Consider the following 20313-nt stretch of genomic DNA (forward strand, 5'->3'; position numbering starts at 1 on the left):
ATTTTAAACTAAAAAATTAGGAACTTGTTAAAATAGAGATTAGATCAAGTTTATCAGTGGATGGTATTTCATTGTTATCAGGAAATGATTTGGCAGAGGATAAAGTTGTTTTTGCAGTGAAATTAACAGATAAGCCAGTCATTGAAACAGAGAAAGATTTAGATCTATATCCAGTGTGTGCAGTGACGAGGGCAACAGAGGAAAGGTTTGCCAATGAAAACAGTGGTGTACAAAATGATTTAAAAGAGTTGGAAGTATGTGACAGTGAACAGCAGTTGAGTAAAATTAATAGATACTGATCTTTCTGAAGTTAAAGAGAAAGCACTCTCTGATGAGGAAATTAAGAAAGTTCCAGTAGGCTATTATTTTAATGGTTTATTGATAAGAAAATGGAGGTTATGTGATATTCTTGCAAATGATGAATGGGCAATTGTTCACCAGGCTGTAGTTCCTAAAGCCCATAGGGATGAAGTTTTAACCTTGGGGTTAAAAAAAACTACAAAATTATGGAACATTTTTATTGGCCTAACTTAAGAAAAGATGTCAAGAGATTTTGTAAGATCTGTCACACTTGTCAAGTTATAGGGAAACCTAATCAAGTCGCACAGTGGCACCTTTAAAATCCATTCTTGTTTTTGGAGAACCTTTTTCTAAAGTTATTCCAAAAACTGGACTATTATGTGTGTCATTTCCAGGTTTCCTGAAGCAATTCCACTCAGGAATATTAAAATAAAAACTGTGTCTGGGGCTCTGGTAAAATTGTCTACTTCATTTGGTTTGCCTAAAGAAATACAACCAGATTAGGGAAGGAATTTTATGACAGGTCTATTTCAATTGGGAGCTAAACAAATTACAAATCACCCAGAATCTCAGGGAGTTTTGGAGAGGTTTCAATCAATTTTAAAAACAATGAGGACTTATTGTTGTGAAAATTAAAAGAATTGGGGTGAAGGTGTTCATTTACTTTTGTTTGCTGTAAGAGAATTGGTATTTGGACATGAGGCGAGCGGATCTTTAATGTTATTGAAAGAACAGTGGGTTAATGAGGATGTGCAGTTGAAATGGTTGGATTATGTTTCAAAGTTTCTAGACCATTGGGAAAAATGTGTAAAATAGCTGAGGAGAATTTAAAAGTGGCTCAAGATAAAATGGAAAGTCTGGACTGACAGAAAAGCAAGACCAGGGGAGAAAAAGTTAATTCTGTTTACAACAATGGCTAATCTTCTTAGAGCAACATTTTCAGGGCCATATGAGAGAGAATCTAAGGTGAGTGAAGTCAATTACGTGGTTAAAACTCCTGATGGGAGAATCAAAACACAAAATTATTATGTCAACATGTTAACCTTTATTGTGAGAATTTGGATGTTAGCCAGAAAAAAACCTTCAAACGAGGTCTTGACTGTGAATAAAGTGAAGGAGATTATGGATCATGAAATCATACAAGATGATTCTTGTGAGAGTCATTTTAAAGGGAAATTGTTTGATAAACTTTTGAAAGCCAATCTTACTGGTAATTTCGCTAAAAGTGAATTTTGTGTTGTTGGCCTGTGTTGTTAGGTTAGAGTTTAGACTATTTCTGATTTTTTTTATACCTACGGGTAAGAAAGCTATGAGGAAACTTTTAGGAATAGTTGGATATTATAGGAAATTCTGTAAAAACTTTGCTGACATTCCTCTTCCCTTGACTAATCTTTTAAAGAAGATTGAAAAGTTTATTTGGACAGCCATTTGTCAGGAATCATTTGACAAACTGAAAGACATGTTATATCATAAACCTTGCTTAAATCACCTGATTTTTGAGAAGCCATTTGCTTTAGCAGTTGATGCCCGTGAGGTGCTGTGTTATTGCAGAGAGATGACTATGATGGTATTGAACAAGCAGTGGCTTACTTATCCAAGAAATTCAATAAACATCAAAAGAATAATTCTACTATTGAGAAAAAATGATTGTCCCTTGTATTAGATCTGCAACATTTTGAAGTATATGTTTACATTGCTATGCGATTAATTATTGTTTACACTGATGGTAATTTGTTGGTATTTTCAATAAAATTAAATATAAGAATAGATTATTATACAGGAGTTTAATTTTGCAAGGATATAACTTGGTTATAAGATATTATAATGACATTATAAGACCATGTTAGTCCCGATTGCCTATCCAGATGTTGAATTTATATGTAATTTCTACAATATTTCTTTGTAATTATGTTGTTTAAGAATGTAAAATCTATCAAAAACAAATGGGATCATGAGAGGTGGAATGTAAAAAAAGTACCTGTTTCTTCCCCGCATCTAAAACATATATCAGAAAAATTAGGATTTAATTTATGTATTTTTTGAGGGTAAGATATAGCTGATGCAAAAAAACAATATTGCACCAGTCTATATCTTGCATTAATTGTGTTGGTCATACAGTCGTAGCACAACCTTGACCAGGTCTTATCATCAAAGTCTGCTTCCCATCTTTATTTTGACCCATGTAACCCCTGTTTAGGAGTACCCAATTGGATTAAACAATGCATAACTGATATGAATTTCTTTGTGGTCCCCTTTTGAATTAAAATCTCAATTTCACTGCACTCTGGTAGTGTCAAAGTCTCTAAGAAAAGCTCTTAATTGAAAGTAACCAAAGACTGTATTTGTTATAAATTGAAACCCTTTTGGGGAAACTTAGGAGCTAAATAATTGGGAAACAATTGTCTCTAAGTCCAGAATTATTTCTTTTAAGAAATATTACAGATGTAAGATCTAAAATGAGGCTGTCCAAATATCAATTAGAATTTCTTAAAATTGCATTGGCAGTGGCCAGGAAATGTATTGCAGATACCTGGAAGTCTGATTCTCTCTTGGAAATAGTCCATTGGAACATGGAAAGGCATAGATGTGTTCCCCTGGAGAAAATTACTTACAACTTAAAGAATAAATACAACATGTTTTTGAAGGTTTGAAAACCTTACTTACAAAATGTAGGGTTGAATATTTAATAAATAGGATACTTATTCAATATATTTTCTTCCCTCTATTGAAATTTAGATCAAAATAACTGGGCATCTTCTTTGATGAATTATATTTCAGATCTCGACCGCTCCTCTTCTTTTCGTTTTCTCTTTCTTTTTCTTCTTTCTCCGGTTTCCTTCTTTCTTTTTCTTTTACATTTTTTCCTTTTTCACCTTTTTCCTTCTTCATTAGAGGTTTTGTTGGGGGGAGGGGATAGGGATCATATTTGGAACATGTATTAATGATGATAATTTGGTATTGTTTGTTGATAAAATAAAAAATAAAAACATTCAAAAAATGGGAGATTGTAATTTAACATTTTGAACTTTTAGAAGTTCAACATTTTTCTCTGCGTTAATATTAATCCTGCTTTAATGTCAAAACTACATTTTATCTAGATATGGTTTAATAAGTTAGTTTTGGGTGGTCAGGAAAACAAAGGCAATACATTAGCACTTCAACAGATACACATGGTTCTTTGCAGCTGGAGGTTGGCTTCAGCATCATTAAATGCATTTGCATTTTAAACACCATTGGCTGTAGAAGCCAGTTTTAAAGACAGAATGGCTGCTGATTGCAGTTGAAGGGCCTGTTTATGTGCTGCCATATTCTATAGTTTTATTAGAACCAAAGTGGAAACAGTGAATGTTGAGAGTGTGGAACAAGCTGGTAGCTGAAGAGGTGAACCCGGGCTCAATTTTAACATTTAAGAAAAAATTGGACAGATAGGTGCAAGGAGGGGAGAGGTATGGAGGGCTAGGGACTGGGCGCAGGTCAGTGGGACTAGGCAAAAAAATGGTTCAGCACAGACCAAAAGGGCCTATTTATGTGCTGCTGCGTTCTATAGTTCTATTGTTTATATTCTGTCATTACATCAAATTTGTTTAATCCCTTCCTGCATTGTAATATTGCTTTTGCTTCTAAACATTTTATTGCATTCTTATTTTTGTTGAAAAAACAAAGAGAGGAACTCAGCCGCTCTCACAGCATTCACAGGAGGTAAAGATATATTACCGACCTTTCAGGCCTGAGTCGTTCTTCAAGGAATTAGCAAAGAACAGGAAGGAATAAGAATAAAGCACAGAATTCCCTTCAAGGAGAGGAGGAGAACTTCTTCAGAGTAGTTATATCTTGACAAGTGGATCAATTGGAAAGAATGAAGCATGAAATTCTGAAGACAGTAAAAACCAACAGAAATGCTAGATGAACCCAGTGGGTCTTCCAGCATCCATAGGAGTCAGATTATTTAAATAGAACAAAGCATACAATGTGGAAGTTTATGACACAGCATTCAGTGCCCTAATAATGTTTGGGTTATCCAACTGCACGAAAACCAACAAGGTCGGGTCAGATACAGCAATGAGCTCTCTGAACCCTTCTCCATTAACAATGGCGTGAAGCAAGGCTGCGTTCTCGCACCAACCCTCTTTTCAATCTTCTTCAGCATGATGCTGAACCAAGCCATGAAAGACTTCAACAATGAAGACGCTGTTTACATCCGGTACCGCACGGATGGCAGTCTCTTCAATCTGAGGCGCCTGCAAGTTCACATCAAGACAGAAGAGCAACTTGTCCGTGAACTACTCTTTGCAGATGATGCCGCTTTAGTTGCCCGTTCAGAGCCAGCTCTTCAGCGCTTGACGTCCTGTTTTGCGGAAACTGCCAAAATGTTTGGCCTGGATGTCAGCCTGAAGAAAACTGAGGTCCTCCATCAGCCAGCTCCCCACCATGACTACCAGCCCCCCCACATCTCCATCGGGCACACAAAACTCAAAACGGTCAACCAGTTTACCTATCTCGGCTGCACCATTTCATCAGATGCAAGAATCGACAACGAAATAGACAACAGACTCGCCAAGGCAAATAGCGCCTTTGGAAGACTACACAAAATAGTCTGGAAAAACAACCCACTGAAAAACCTCACAAAGATTAGCGTATACAGAGCCGTTGTCATACCCACACTCCTGTTCGGCTCTGAATCATGGGTCCTCTACTGCATCACCTACGGCTCCTAGAACGCTTCCACCAGCGTTGTCTCCGTTCCATCCTCAACATTCATTGGAGCGACTTCATCCCTAACATCGAAGTACTCGAGATGGCAGAGGCCGACAGCATCGAGTCCACGCTGCTGAAGATCCAACTGCACTGGGTAGGTCACGTCTCCAGAATGGAGGACCATCGCCTTCCCAAGATCGTGTTATATGGCGAGCTCTCCACTGGCCACCGTGACAGAGGTGCACCAAAGAAGAGGTACAAGGACTGCCTAAAGAAATCTCTTGGTGCCTGCCACATTGACCACCGCCATTGGGCTGATATCGCCTCAAACCGTGCATCTTGGCGCCTCACAGTTCGGCGGGCAGCAACCTCCTTTGAAGAAGACCGCAGAGCCCACCTCACTGACAAAAGACAAAGGAGGAAAAACCCAACACCCAACCCCAACCAACCAATTTTCCCCTGCAACCGCTGCAACCGTGTCTGCCTGTCCCGCATCGGACTTGTCAGCCACAAACGAGCCTGCAGCTGACGTGGACATTTACCCCTCCATAAATCTTCGTCCGCGAAGCCAAGCCAAAGAAGAAAGAATGTTTGGGTCAAAACCACTTTTTTCTTTTATTTTCTCCTGTGCTCCACAGTTCTCAATTTGTAATCAAACAATTCACATGTAATTAATAAGCACATTCCAGATTTTATTCAAGGTTATTTGTATACATTTTGGTTTGACCATGTAGAAATTACTGGTTCTCCGTCGGAGGATCGGCAATAAATTCGCTCACTCAAGATGCAGTAGCAGCGTCCAACACACCTACAACATGCCAGAACTTTGTGTCCTCCACCGTTTTGCCCCGAAGACGAAACTGGGTTTCAGCCTGAATAAGCCAAACCCGAGGTTGATGTGTCTAGAAATGAGGCAAATGAAGTCCAACTGCTAACTGCCGCCATGGCAGTGGCTGCCGCTGCTACTGTAGCTGCGTCCATTATGATTGTAGACTCATTTTGGCCAAATCTTGCAGTCCAGGTCACCAATTGTAGCGGCTACTACGGTAGAGCTACTAAAGAAATACAAACACACGCCAGAGTAGTCAACTCAAGACTGGTTTATTGAAGCTTTACAAGCGGCTTTTATTCCCTGCCTGTCCTGGGCTCCACGGGACAAGGTGGGACCTTGTTAAGGGACAGCTGCTGGTCCACGGAACCAGCAGGTTTAAATTTAGACTTGTTAACATCCCGTGCCAGGGGACACAGCTGATCAATGTGCCATCCCTCGGCACTCAGTACCGCTAGCATGCCAGCCCTTAGATAAGTCCGTGCACTGCACTGATGGTGGTGGTTCGCATTACCACTCGCTCAGCCCGCTACAGAGCCACCACAATGTCTCTTTATAAGTAACCAAGAGTTTCTATTCCCACATATATAAATTCTTCTTCTTCTTCTTCTTCTTCTTTCTTCTCTTCTATTTTATTCATTTCTATATTAACCCATGCCATTTTATTATTTTCATAAAAAGCAAGGAATCTCATCTGTACCACTCGATAATAATTTCTAAAATTAGGAAGCTGTAAACCTCCCAATTCGTATTTCCATGTTAGATCTTCTAGAGAAACTCTTGCCATTTTACATTCCCAAAGAAATTTACTTATTTGTTTATTTAATCCTTGAAAAAATTTTTGAGGTATTAATATTGGTAACGTCTGAAAAAGATATTGTTCTTCTGCGATTACTGAGTGTGGTGAATGTCTGCCAAACTGCCTGTCTCCCCTCTGCCGAGCCTTGCTGTACTAACATTAACTGCGCATTATCTCTACTGTTAAGGACACTCCCCTTGGATACAACTGTATATGCACCTATTGTCTTTCAATATTGTATCATGAGTTTCTGTTAATAAAAGCCATGATTATTGTTTGACCACATCATCTTTGTCTACTTCATCAACTGGGACCTCACCAGGATACTCTTTCTTTTTAATGATGTTCCAAACTTGATTTTTGTAATCCTAATCTTTAGACGATGTCTCTTACTGTTTTATTCTTGTTTTTCAGCCTCATAATGTCCTCTTTGACTTTCATTGGTACAACTCTGGTCCTCATGTACAATAATGGCAACTACAGACTCCAAAGTTGATGAGAAGCTTCAAAGCCTAGCTCTCATATACCTGCATCAATTAAGTAATTAAACATACCTGAGTAATCAAAAATACCTGTGAAGCCAAATATATCAAACATTATGTTGCCCTGAAATCAGGGGACTATGTATAAAAAGTCCTGTAATTTTTACAGGGTCAAACCAAAATGTATACAATTAACCTTGAATAAAATCTGGAATATGCACTTTATTTACATGTCAATTGTTTGGTTTTGTCTCAAACTTTATGGAGGGCACTGTATTTACACGTAAATTACAAGGAATCTGGCAAAGAAAACGCCAAACTAAAAAGACATTTTTGCTAGAATGAATAGTAGTATTTTGAATCAGCTTGCCACTTAAATAAGTATAACCAGTATGCCAGGCACACATCTTGACATAGCAAAAATCTAAAGTAGGAAAGTAAGTATGATACAGATTCTGTGATATAGTGTTCTTTCTTAGTACCGAAGTGACAAGCAGATCTTATTTCAGAATGTTAAATGAAATAAAATTGTCAGAGGATCTGAGTGAACCTATTGCAGAAAACCTTCTGCTGAGTTCAGTGAGTAATAAACTATCAGAACAGCCATGCGCTGACGAACAATATAAACATGAACAGCAATAATTCCTTGCTGATCTCCTACGAGTTTAAGAATTCTGTGGAAAATTTTTTTTTATCCAATTTATTTTCAGTAGAAACGATTTCTATGAGCCATTAATCTGCTTCTTAATTTCACAGTCCTCTTGGACTGATTTATTCACAAATTATAAAAATGAAAAAGTCTTGAATAACATCGATTAGTTTTAAAATATTGTTATGTATCAAAGCTTGCAATGTATTTAATGCAATAAAGTATACAGTTTACACTAAAGTGAGTTTAAACTGTGTAATTGAATCGGGATATTGCATTTAATTTAATCTCCTAAAGTTGCAAATAGCCATACTTATGTGTCAAGCACTCAAAGACAAATACAGAATAAATTCAGAGTAGGATGACATTTAAGCTTCCTCTGTAATTTACCTCTGTAATGTACCTTGTACAATATTGACTGTACAAGATGATTTGCACACTAGGAATTATAGCGAATAAACCAAACTTATCTCCAAAATAACCATCAGCAAAGTGAAATTTACATTTCCACCTGAATCTGTGGTGAAAAAGTGGTTATTGAGGATCAGGAATGAATGAGAGTTCTACACTAATATTTGGTTTGCATTTTAATTAAAGAATTCTAATTATAATGGCATCTTTTATACAAGGGGCACAATTGTATAATGAGTTCATACACTATTGTGTCATTATCACTCTCTAATTTTACCTAACAATTTTACACTGATTGTGTGATAAATGCCGTGACATTTATAAAACTAGTTTCAGATTGACAAATATATCTTAAGTGAACTGCATCTTCATTCCAAAGATAGCAATGAAAAAAATCAATGATTGCAATGTAAATACATTTTTTTTATTTTTGTACATTTAAAAAAAAACACTTTCACTGTGTTCACATTAGATCAACACATTTAACATGAGAGAGGAACCATAATCAATTTTGCAGCCTCAATTACAATATTACATAAAGTGTACTACAGTCAAATATTCTTTAGATCATCAATTCAGAAGAATTTCATATCTTGAGACCAACCTGATTTATTGCTTAATAAATGTACAGACATAGCCCATCATTTTTCTGCGATGTGTTGCAGCTGGCACATAATCTTTTGGGCAAAGAGAATCGGTCTTGATAAAATGCAGCTGGGGAGCACTTTTCACCGTTGAGCCTCTATAAAGGAAAATCATTTTCATGATTACAGGCATCTCAATACAAATCTTTCATTGAGTGAGTGTCAGGTGGACAGTGATTATTTCCTTCCCATTTGAAGGTAATACCATCTAAAGAAGAAAAAGAGTATACTTTTCAGATCATTTTTTTTTAAATCTAAAGAAGAAAAATAATATACTTTTCAGATTTTATGAAGGCTGTGCAAATTAATCAATCAATGATTTTGTATGTATTTCAGATGTTACCTCAGATTCCTTAGAAAATTTGAAGACTTTTACCTGGTACTTTTAATAATTTATCATTTTCCGTATTGCATCAAAGCATTTCCATTTGTCTGGAATGTAAAAAGGTTCAAAGATATGCGGAAAAGGTGTATCATATCCGCAGACTCTGCTAATCGGCGCCTCCAAGTTGAGAAAACATTCTTCCTGTAAATTACACAGAAAAAGTAAGAAGACCCACCATTCAATGACAATCAGATTTTATTTACTAAATGTAATCTGGGTGTTGAGCAACACCTTATTAAGCACAAAGTATATTTTATATCGTCTTTGCTCTATCTCGTGCAAGGTTGCATAAGTTAAAAAAAATGTTGATATTGTGCATTGTGCTTTGAGATCTTATGACCTAGAATAGAGGAGGTAACATCATAGCAGCTTGGTTAGTTTTCATTGACTGACATTTCTTTTCTCCGTGTTGCTAATTTTGCATTGTTGACTGATCGGCATAGCACGAACCACTTGTACAATGATATTACTGTTTTGTTTTTGTGTTTAATGGAATATATTATGAGAAAGAATCTGCAATCTTTTTCAGTGATGCAAACAATCAATGGGTCATCCAAAACTTGAAGCTTCCTGACATAAGGCAAGGACTCAACTTTCTACAGTGAAAACTAAATTGTTAACAATCTTTTCACAATAAGTACATCAAGTTGACCTAAACAAATAGACATATTCTCAGAAAAACGTACTCACATTTTGGCACTAAAATTAACATTTAGAAATAGTTCAAATTGAGAATATTGCAACCTGATATGGAGCAGATATATTTCATGGCTATCTATTGTTCACAAGCAACCTTTTTTAATGAAAGGGTCTACAAGGAAACAGCCAATTTCCTAAAATCATGAACGTACAACAGAGAAGAGTAATGCACAGGAAAAGGCCCTTTGGCCCACATGTCTGGGCCAAAACATGATATCCAAATCAAGCTTAAATATCTGCTGGTTATCACTCCCTCCCCTTCATATTCATGTGTCTGTCAAGAAATCTCCTCAGATTTCAGATTTATTGTACACACATGACATCACGTACAACCCTGAACTTCATTTTATAGGTGGGCAAGGTAGAATTACCACTTGTGGGTAGTGCAAAAAAAAACAACACAAAGTATACATGTAAACAAATAAAGAACTATAAACAGATAAAAAGTGTAAACAAACTAATTATGCAACAGAGAGAATAAAAAATAATCAATAAAGTGCATTTAAAAGTCCTTAAATGAGTCCCTGATTGAGTTTGATGTTGAGGAGTCTGATGGTGGAGGGGTAGCAGCAATTGCTGAACCTAGTGGTTTGAGTCTTGTGACGTCGACACCTCTTTCCTGATGGCAGCACCACTATAAATGGCAGGCCGCTCAAGGTATCGGTGTAAAATATATACTCCAAACATCTCCCATAAACTTACTCTCTTTCACCTTAAACAAATGTCCCCTAGTGTGTGACGCTTTTACCCTGGGGAAAAGATTCTGACCGTCCACCCAATCAATACTTCTCATGAATTTATAAACTTCTCAGCCATCAAGAGAAAACAACTCAAATTTTGAACAAAGAGATTTGTCCAAAATCTCCCCATAACTCATTGCCCTATTAAACCACGCAATGATCTGATAAACCTCTTTTATACCATTTCCAAACCTTTCACATTCTTTCTCTCATAGGGTGACCTGAATTGCATACAGTATTCCCAGTGTAGCCCAAACAAAGTTTTATGTAGCTGCAACATGACCTCCTTACTTTGATATTCAATGCTCTGCCCAATGAAGCTAAGCAAATCATACACCTTTTTCACCCTATCTACTTATGTGGTCACTTTCAATGAGGTATGGACTTGAACCCCCAGATCCATCTGCATATCAATACTTTTAAGAACCCTATATACATCCTCCCTTATATTCGACCTCCCAAATGCAACTCCTCTCACTTGCCGATTAAACTCAATCTGCCATTTCTTTGCCTACATATGTAACTGTTCTATATCCTATTGTTGTCTTTGATAACCCTCTACACTGTCCACAAGTCTACCAATCTTTGTATCTCTTTGCAAACTTGTTAACCCTCTCTCTCCCTTTTTCAAGTGCCATTTATATATTTCACAAACAACAGGGGTCCCAATCCTGAAACCTGTGGAATGCCACTGGTCACAGGCCTCCAGCTCAAATAACAGCCTTGCACCATTACCCTTCTATGGACCAGACAATTTTGTATCCAAACTATTAAATCACCTTGGATCCCATGTGTCTTGAATCAGCCTATCACAAGGGACATGGTCAAATGCCTTATTGAGGTCTACGTGGACCATGTCAATTGCCTTTCCCTCATAAATCACTTTCGTCACCTCAGAAACTCAATCAAATTTGTAAGATATGATCTGTCTCTAATATGACTGTTACTTTTCAAATGTGTATAAATCCTATTCCTAAGTTTCTTTCCAAATAGTTTTCCTGAGAGGGTTACCATCTTATGATTTCCTGGATTAACCGTTTATACCTTCTTCAACAAAGGTACAACATTAGCCACTTTCCAGCCTCTGGGACTTCTCCTTTCGCTAGTAAAGATACAAAGGTCTGTGTCAAGGCTCCAGAAATCTCTTCACTTGCCTCTTTCAATAACCAGGAATATATCCCATCAGGTCCATGGGACTTGTCCACCTTCTTGATCCTAAAAAGACCATCATCTCCTCTTTCTTGATCTCAAAAAACCCTAACAATGAACATTCTCCCTATGTTTCCTACCACCATTCACATCCTTTTCCTTGGCAAGAAGTTCAAGTTTATTATAATCTGAATGTACATAAACTGTAAGGGTTAAAATGACTTGCAACTGGATATACTTGTGTCTGCATCTCAAGAGAAAGTTTTAGCTTTTAGCATGTTGATAGCCAGATGAGCAATTTTAATGAAATGGAAAGATGAATTTTCACCTACTCATACACAGTGGTTATATGATGTAATGTCATATTTCAGCTTGGAAAAAAATAGATACAACGTTATAGAGAGAAAGTTTCAATTTGAAAAGATTGGCAGATGTAAGTAATTTGGGTGTTCCGGTGATTCTCTGTCTGCTTTCTGAAGGTTGTTATTTGATCCATATCTTTATTTTTTTTCCCCCAAGGTAACCTTGATTAGAGGGGAAAGATTAGATTTAGTTTTAGTTTTTTTTTGTTTCTATTTTTCTTTTCATTCCTTTTTTTAGATTGATTATATACAGGTTTAATTATGGTTGTCCTAAATCATATCATCAAATTAAACAGATAGATGTAGACATCTTTTATACTCTGTATGTTTGACCAAGGGTTGGTAATAATGTAACTCAATTGGTTGCATTTTTAAAATTACATTGACATTACTTTATGCTTATGTATGTGTGTGTGTCTGTGTGTCTACACACATATATACATATACACACATATATGATGACAAACTTTTTTGTTATATTAATTGATTTTGTATGTAGGATTAATATGTTAAACTCAATAAAAATATTTTAATAAGAAATGACTTGCAAGCATATTCTGCGAGAAGTCAGCAGATATTGTTAAGATTCTTTGAGTTTTGACGGCTTTGTGCGTGCTTAAGATAAACAATCAGTTTTTAATTTTACTTTGTTCTGTAAAGATGGAAAGAATGGAGATGGTCTGAAGCCTTTTATTGACCATTATAATCATTGTTTTAAGCACTGTTTAATTGTTTTATTATAGCTTTTAGTGCCATATCAGAAAGTAGCAGTAATGTAGCAAGTGGTAAGGTTTAATAAACCATGAAAAACTCAAATGCAACTTTAGTATGGACTTTTCTTTGAATGAGTCATAAACATCGACACTCTAGTCTTTCCAAGTGATTATAAAGGAAGATGGTCACAATATAAACAACAAGATTAAATGTTTCTCCTGATCATTGTACAGACACAGTACACAACACATAATAATCAGAATTATACATAAAGATATAATTTAAAATATAAATAAAGACATTATTTTATAAATGTAAAAAAATATTTTGGGATGATTTATTTGGTTGCAGGATACTGTTCATCAATCTCACAGCTTGTGGGAAGAAGCTATTTCTCAACTTGGCTGTCCTGATTTTGAACCTCCTGTATCTCCTTCTTGATGGTAGTGGGTCAAAGATAGTGTGCTAGATGGAAAGGATCCTCAGCAACTCTTCAGTTAAATAACATCAATAGTGAAAATGGAGGCCCCAACGATCTTCTCATCCATTTTGATGATCCTCTATATTGACTTCAAAGTTCAGATTTATTGTCAAAGTACATACATAACATCATCCACAACCCTAAGATTCTTTTTTTCCTGCAGGCCAAGCAGAATTTCTACTTATTGGTAGGGCATAAAAACTGCACTCAAGAAAAGATATGTATACAGAAGAAAGAAATGTAAACAAATTGAATGCAATATAGAAAATAATATTCGGCAATGAATAATGCACAAAGTAAAAGACCTTAAATGAGTCTCTGACTGAGTTTGTTGTTGAGGAGTCTGATGGTGGAGGGGTAGCAACTGTTCCTGAACCTGGTGGTACAAGTCTTGTGGCACTAAACCACTTTCTTGATGGCAGTAGCAAAAACAGAGCATGTACTGGGTTGTGTGGATCCTGAATGATTGATGCTGTGCTCCGATGGCAGTGTTGGATGTAGATTTCCTTGATGATGGGCAGGGTTTTGCCTGTGATGTACTTGGCTGTGTCCACCATCTTTTATAGGTACTCAGAGGTACTGGTGCCCCCATACCAGTGTGTGATGCAGCCGGTCAGCACACTTTCCTCTACACATCTGTAGAAGTTTGCCATGGTTTCTAATATCATACCAAACCTTCGAGGAAGTAGACACTGGCATACTTTCTTCACGATGACATTAGTATATTGGGTCCAGGAAAGTCCTCTGATATGATGTCAGCTTGGAGTTTAAATTTTCTCACGCTCTCTACCTCTGATCCCCCAGTGTGTACTGATTGTACACCTCTGGATTTCCCTTCCCAAAGTCTACACAGCTCCTTGGTGTTGTTGACATTCATGCTGTTGTCAGTACACATTTCAGCCATGTTTTCAGTCTCCTTCCTGTATGCTGACTCATTGCTCCTTTTTAATATAACCCATAACTGTGGTATCGTCAGCAAAATTGTAGATGATGTTGTTGTCCTATCAAACCGCACAATCGTAGGTGTAAAACAAGTAGAATAAGGATATAAGTACGCATCTTTTTGGTGCTCCAGTATTGATGGAGATTGGGCAGAGAGGTTCTTACAAATCCTCACTGACTGGGGTCCACAGGTGAGGAAATTCAGGATCCAATTACACAGTGGGGTGTTGAGTCCCAGCTCTTGAAGTTTGCTGATCAGTTTTGAGGGAATGATGGTGCTAAATGTCAAACTGTCGTCAATAAAGAGCATCCTGATGTATGTCATTGCTGTCCAGGTATTCCAGGATTTTGAATGAAGCCAGTGAGATCAGCAACAACGTTGAGTCACACTACAGGGAAGAGCTGGAAAATCTTGTGATATGGTGCGAGAGTAACAACCTGAGTCTCAACATAGACAAGACAAATGAGATAATCGTGAACTTTATGAGGACGAGGAATGACCACCTTCCCCTATACATCAATAATCCTACAGTGCAATTATCTTATAATCTACATTTAATAGTGAAATGTCTATATAACAATGGATTTAAAGAGTCTCTGTCTTTTTTTGACATTACCATTATTATCGCAGTAGAAAAAGATTCCAGGAGGATGTGTGTTACTGCTGCCTGACCTAATACTTCCATAAATGGAGGAATCAGGAAATCTTTAAATTCTTTTTAAAATTCAGGCGGGAAACCATTTCTCCGTGAGATTTATTACATTGTGATGAGCTCATGCTTCCCTCCAATGGGTTGAAAGGGGCATCCCGCTCTGCTTGCTCTTGTAAAGTTAACCTTGGAAGCCTTATTTGTGATTTAAAAAAAATTCTATTTTATTATCATCTCTCTGCAACTCCGATTTATATAATTTGGAATAAAATTGCTTAAAAGCTTCATTCGACTCTAACTTAATTGCATTAATCGTTCTTGAAACTTGTTCTGTTTTCAACTGCCAAGCAAGGACCTTATGAGCCCTTTTACCTACTCATAATATCTTTGCTTAGTTCTCATTATTGCTTTCTTTGTTCTATATGTTTGTAATGTATTACACTGAAGTTTCTTATTTATAAGTCTTCTATGTTTTTCCTCAGAGGTCCATCTTTGCAGATCTTTTTCTAAACATGCTACTTTTTTCCAATTGATCTAATTCTTTCATATCGTCTTTCTTAATTTTAGAATAACTTACAATCTGTCCTCTTAAATATGCTTTCATTGCATCTCATAAAATAAGTTTATTATTAACCAAATTAGAATTAGTCTCAAGTAAAAATTGAATTTGTCTTCTAACAAAATTTTAGACATCTGGTCTTCTTAATAACATTGAGTTAAATCTCCATCTGTAAATTGATTCTTCTTTATCTAACATTGTAAATGTCATTAATAAAGGTGAATGATAAGAAAAAAATTCTTGTTTTATAATCAACTTGATTAATTCTACCTTGGAGATGTGCCGATATTAAAAATAAATCTATCCTTGAATAAGAATCATGGGTGCTTGAATAAAAAGAGTAATCTCTCTCTCTCAGGTGAATTCTTCTCCATATGTCTATTAAATTCAAGTCTTCCATTAATGTCAAGCTGGCTTTTGCTGCCTTTGCCCTTGCAACTACTCTAGATGATCTATCTAAAACTGGATCTAGACAAAAATTGAAATCCCCAACTATTAAAATATTCTGATGTGCTCCTGTCAGATTAAGAAATGTTTTTTTTTGTATAAATTTTTCATCATCCACATTTGTGCATATGTATTCAAAAGGGTCCAGAATTCTGGAAAAAAAATTGACAATATACTATAACATATCTTCCTGCAGGATCAATCACTACATTTTGAATTGTAATTGGAAGAGTCTTCAATTTTAGCTAATAGATTGATGAATTTTTTTTACCAAAGTTGATAAATATGGATCAGACAGGGTTTGTAAAAAAGAGAAAATCTGCAGATATTGAAACTAGCTTACTTAGTACAATATATCTAGCACAAATTGAGATCCAAGTGTGGCAATGGCTTTGGATGCAGAAAAAGCATTAGAATTGAACATTTTGCTTTGGGAGTTTGAAAGATTTGGGATGGGACAGGTATTTGCAAATTGGGTTAAGAGACTTATATAATGAACCTGGCTAAAGTTGTTACAAAAGGGCAGGTTTCAGCACCTTTTCTATTGACTACATCTAGTAGACAAGGATGTCCATTTTCACCTGCTCTATTTATTTTAGCAATTGAATCACTTGCAGAATTGATTCAATCTGATCCTGATATATTAAAGGATTTAAAATTAATCAAGAGGAATATAAAATTTATTTATTTGCTGATGATGTTTTGATCCACGACAGAACCAATAGATTTTCTATGTAAATTATATTAAGGCTGGAGAAATATGGGAAAGTATCGGGTTATAAAGTAAATTGAGATAAAAGTGAAATTATGCCCCTCATTATAGGGGACTATACTCAGGGTCAACAAAATACCCAATTTAAGTGGCTGATGAATGGAATAAAATATTTAGGGATACAGTTGGATAATAAATTAAATAATGTATATAAATTGAATTATGTACCTTTGCTGAAGAAAATTGGAGAAGATTTGAACAAATGGAAGATATTGCCAATAACATTATTAGGTAGGGTTAATTGTGTTAAAATAAATATTTTCCTAGAGTACAATACTTATTTCAAACACTACCAATAATGATACCACAAAAGTTTTTTGTAAGAATTAATACCAATATATAAGAAATTTTCTTTGGAAGGGTAAGATGTTGAGAGTTTCTTAAAACAAATTGACATGGAAATTTGAGTTAGGAGGTTTTACAAATTACTATAATGCAGCTCAAAAGAGATTTTTGGCTTCATTTTTTGATGAGGAAGAAAAGTCAACATGGATTAAAATAGAAATTGATAAAATAGGAGAGAGAATATCAGGAGATTTTATATATAAATGGGAAACAAAATTAATATCTGGGGAGAGGGAAGCACCTTTGTTGAAACATTTGATTAATATTTGGAGTAAGGTAAACCTCAAAATTGGAACAAGAAGAGTTACCCTGCCTAAAAAAGTCTTTGATACAGAATCAACTTATTCCATTTTCAATGCATAATTATTTTTTTTATATTTGGTCGCAGAAAGGATTAGTATATAGAAGGCAGCTACGAAGGAAGAAATTTAATGTAATTTGAACAATTACAAAACAAATATGGGATAAAAAATAACACACTTTTTTGTTATTATCAATTAAGGGCTTATCTAAGAGATAAATTGGGTCCAACAATGTTATTATCGAAATATGGTGATGTGGAAATGTTGATACGTAATAGATATATAAAGAAACTTATCTCAGCTATGTACTTTATTGCAGAAGGGGATTTCCAAACAGGGGTTCAGAGAGCGATGGGAGACGGATTTAAATATTAACATTGATGAACAAAATTGGTCAGATTTATGCCGAGATAGCATGACAAATACTATAAATGTTAGATATAGATTAGTTCAATATAATCTTTACATCAATTATATCTCACACCACATAAGTTATATAGGTTGAAATTAGATTTATCAGACCAGCATTTTAGATGTGGTCAGGAGATAGGTACTTTTTTACATTCTGCTTGGTCTTGTTCTGAAGTAAGATCCTTTTTATTAAATTTGGAAATTTTTTAGAACGAGTTACAGGAATTAAATTCCCACAAAATTTTATTTTTATTTGGTAACACTGAATGGAAAAGACCAAAATTGAAATTATCTGTATATTATTAAGATGATTACTGTAAGGGATAGTATAGGCAGGAGGAACTGAATAGTCACATTTTACACAAACACCATCTCAACACAAGTTACAGCCCAGTGACAATTTGATACCTTGGAAGAACTGTGGGAAGGCTTGTCACAGTCTGTTCCAGACACATTTGCAAAGATGTTGTGTTTTTGCAGGAGAGAAACCATTCTGACTGCTGAAAACAAAACAGTTTGTCGAAGCAGCTCTTGTGGCAAGTCATTTTTTGTGGAATTCAGGGCAAATCATGCACTGTGAATGACTGGGCCTTTTCAGTGCATTGACCTGTACCAGGAGGGTCTTTTGGGAAGCAAACTGTTTCAATTTGATTGTGGCTAACAGTGGACGTCACTTGGAGAAACTGCTTCATTTTGAGTGTGAATAATAGTGAAGGTCAGTTGGAGAGAACGGTGCCAGGGGCTTCGAAGCTACGTGAAGACCGCCCAGTTCGAGTTTTACCTACAAAAGGAGCTGGAGTTTTATGACCACAGCTGGAGTGGATGGACATTTCTCCAAAGGCACCACAAGGAGAATTCGTGAGTCTGTGGCAGCCACAAATCCAGTCTTCCCATCAATTCAACATTAATTCTCGGCATCAAATTTCAAAGACCTACGCTTCAATACGGAATTAAAAAAACTGAATTTTGAAGTAACTTTCTAGATTTTGGCCTGGACTTTGATGGTCTGGGTAACACACACACACACACACACACACACACACACACACACACACACACACACACACACACACACACACACACACACACACACACACACACAAAGTGGGGGATAGATTTAATGTTAAGGATAGTTTAAAAGTTAAGACTATAATTTTAAGAGTTAGAAATAAAATTAGTGCTTTAAAATTAAACATTATCCAGTTCATTGTCTATTGCTGCTCATTACGCGTGGTTCATAACAATATCAAAAAGAATTTGTAAAGATTGCCTTGACAGTAGCAAGAAAATGTATAGCCGTAACATGGAAATCGGACACCCACCAAGGTATGGAGCGATTGAACGCAGAAATGCATAAATATGTTCCTTTTGAGATTACATAATGAGAAATAAATATGATGTAATTTTGAACATTTGGCCATCATATTTACAAATTGAGGGAATTAATTTATAGATGTTTTACCTAAGCTTCAAAAATTGTTAATCTCCTTGGAAGTATTAAAAGATACAAATGATTAAATCTGTGAAGTGAGAGGTGCTTCTGGTAATCAGGCTTCTATTCTTATTTTCTTATTTTTTTTAATTTACTTTTTCATGCTTTTTCTTATTTTTATTATTTTCTTGGGGTTTTGTTTAGGGCAGGAGGGGTTGAGGATTTGGGGTTTTATACCATCATGTATAATGGATTTGATACTAATGTTTAACTTTTGGCCACTGGAATTGTAGTGGACACAACAAAATAACCACACAAGGCATTTCTAGAATGAATCAAATGCCTGTCACCCACAGGCCAATGGAATGGTGGAGAGATTTCATTGACATCTCAAGTCAGCCTTGATGGCTCAGTTAGAGGGCGATAGGCATTCATATGATGAATTGTTGTACCGAGCAAGCGAGACAAGGACATCCACAGTGAGTAAGTAAATTGTGTCCTCTATCTGAAGTAACATGCACTGGTAAACCAAAACGAGCCACCCAGGAACTGAGAAACGCCCCAGAACAAGTGTCTATTGGAGTATCTACCATAGGCATGGCCTCGGTCCACTGTGTAAACCTGTCTATTACTGTAAAAAGATAATGGTATCCTCTTGAAACAGGAAGCGGACCAATGATGTCCACTTGGACATAAGCAAAATGCAAGTAACTGCCGGGAAGGACTGCAGTGGCACCTTAGTATGCCACTGAACCTTTTCATTTTGGCAGGCAATACAGGTCCTCACTATTTGTGTAACGTCTTTTTTAAGACCGTGCCACACGAACCTGTCCGAAACTACTGGGCATGGGTGTCCTGTTGATATATCACAGAGGAGTAGTTTGCCATTAATTCCAAACTGGACATCTGTCAATTGCAGGTTCATGATTGCATTTTTCTCATGGGCATGTTCTTTGGCCACGGCCAAAGTCGTGTAGTCAATACCTTGATCTACAGACAAAACCTCAAGTGCAGCAGAGTGGGAAAGTGCATCAGCTACTACATTGTCTTTTGTGTAGTATTTTTGTGGAGAATTCTGAAATGAATTATAATTGCTGTTGTTGTTGTCGAGCTG

At 36.2% G+C, this 20313-nt stretch overlaps 1 protein-coding gene across 3 annotated transcripts in view; it reads right to left on the reverse strand.

Moving 5' to 3' along the window:
* Positions 1 to 8567: 8567 nt before the first annotated feature.
* Positions 8568 to 20313, reverse strand: part of bckdhb (branched chain keto acid dehydrogenase E1 subunit beta) — a 231248-nt gene continuing 219502 nt past the window's right edge. For 2 of the 3 annotated variants that reach the window (XM_069887393.1, XM_069887391.1), the window contains 2 exons: positions 9186 to 9335; positions 8568 to 8907 (listed from right to left, as the gene is read on the reverse strand). In XM_069887393.1, the coding sequence (XP_069743494.1) occupies positions 9195 to 9335 (141 nt within the window). In that variant the 3' untranslated portion in view covers positions 8568 to 8907; positions 9186 to 9194. The other variant, XM_069887392.1, reaches the window with a different exon arrangement.

This window comes from Narcine bancroftii, chromosome 6 (genome assembly GCF_036971445.1).
Source record: "Narcine bancroftii isolate sNarBan1 chromosome 6, sNarBan1.hap1, whole genome shotgun sequence".
In the NCBI taxonomy this organism is placed as follows: domain Eukaryota; kingdom Metazoa; phylum Chordata; class Chondrichthyes; order Torpediniformes; family Narcinidae; genus Narcine; species Narcine bancroftii.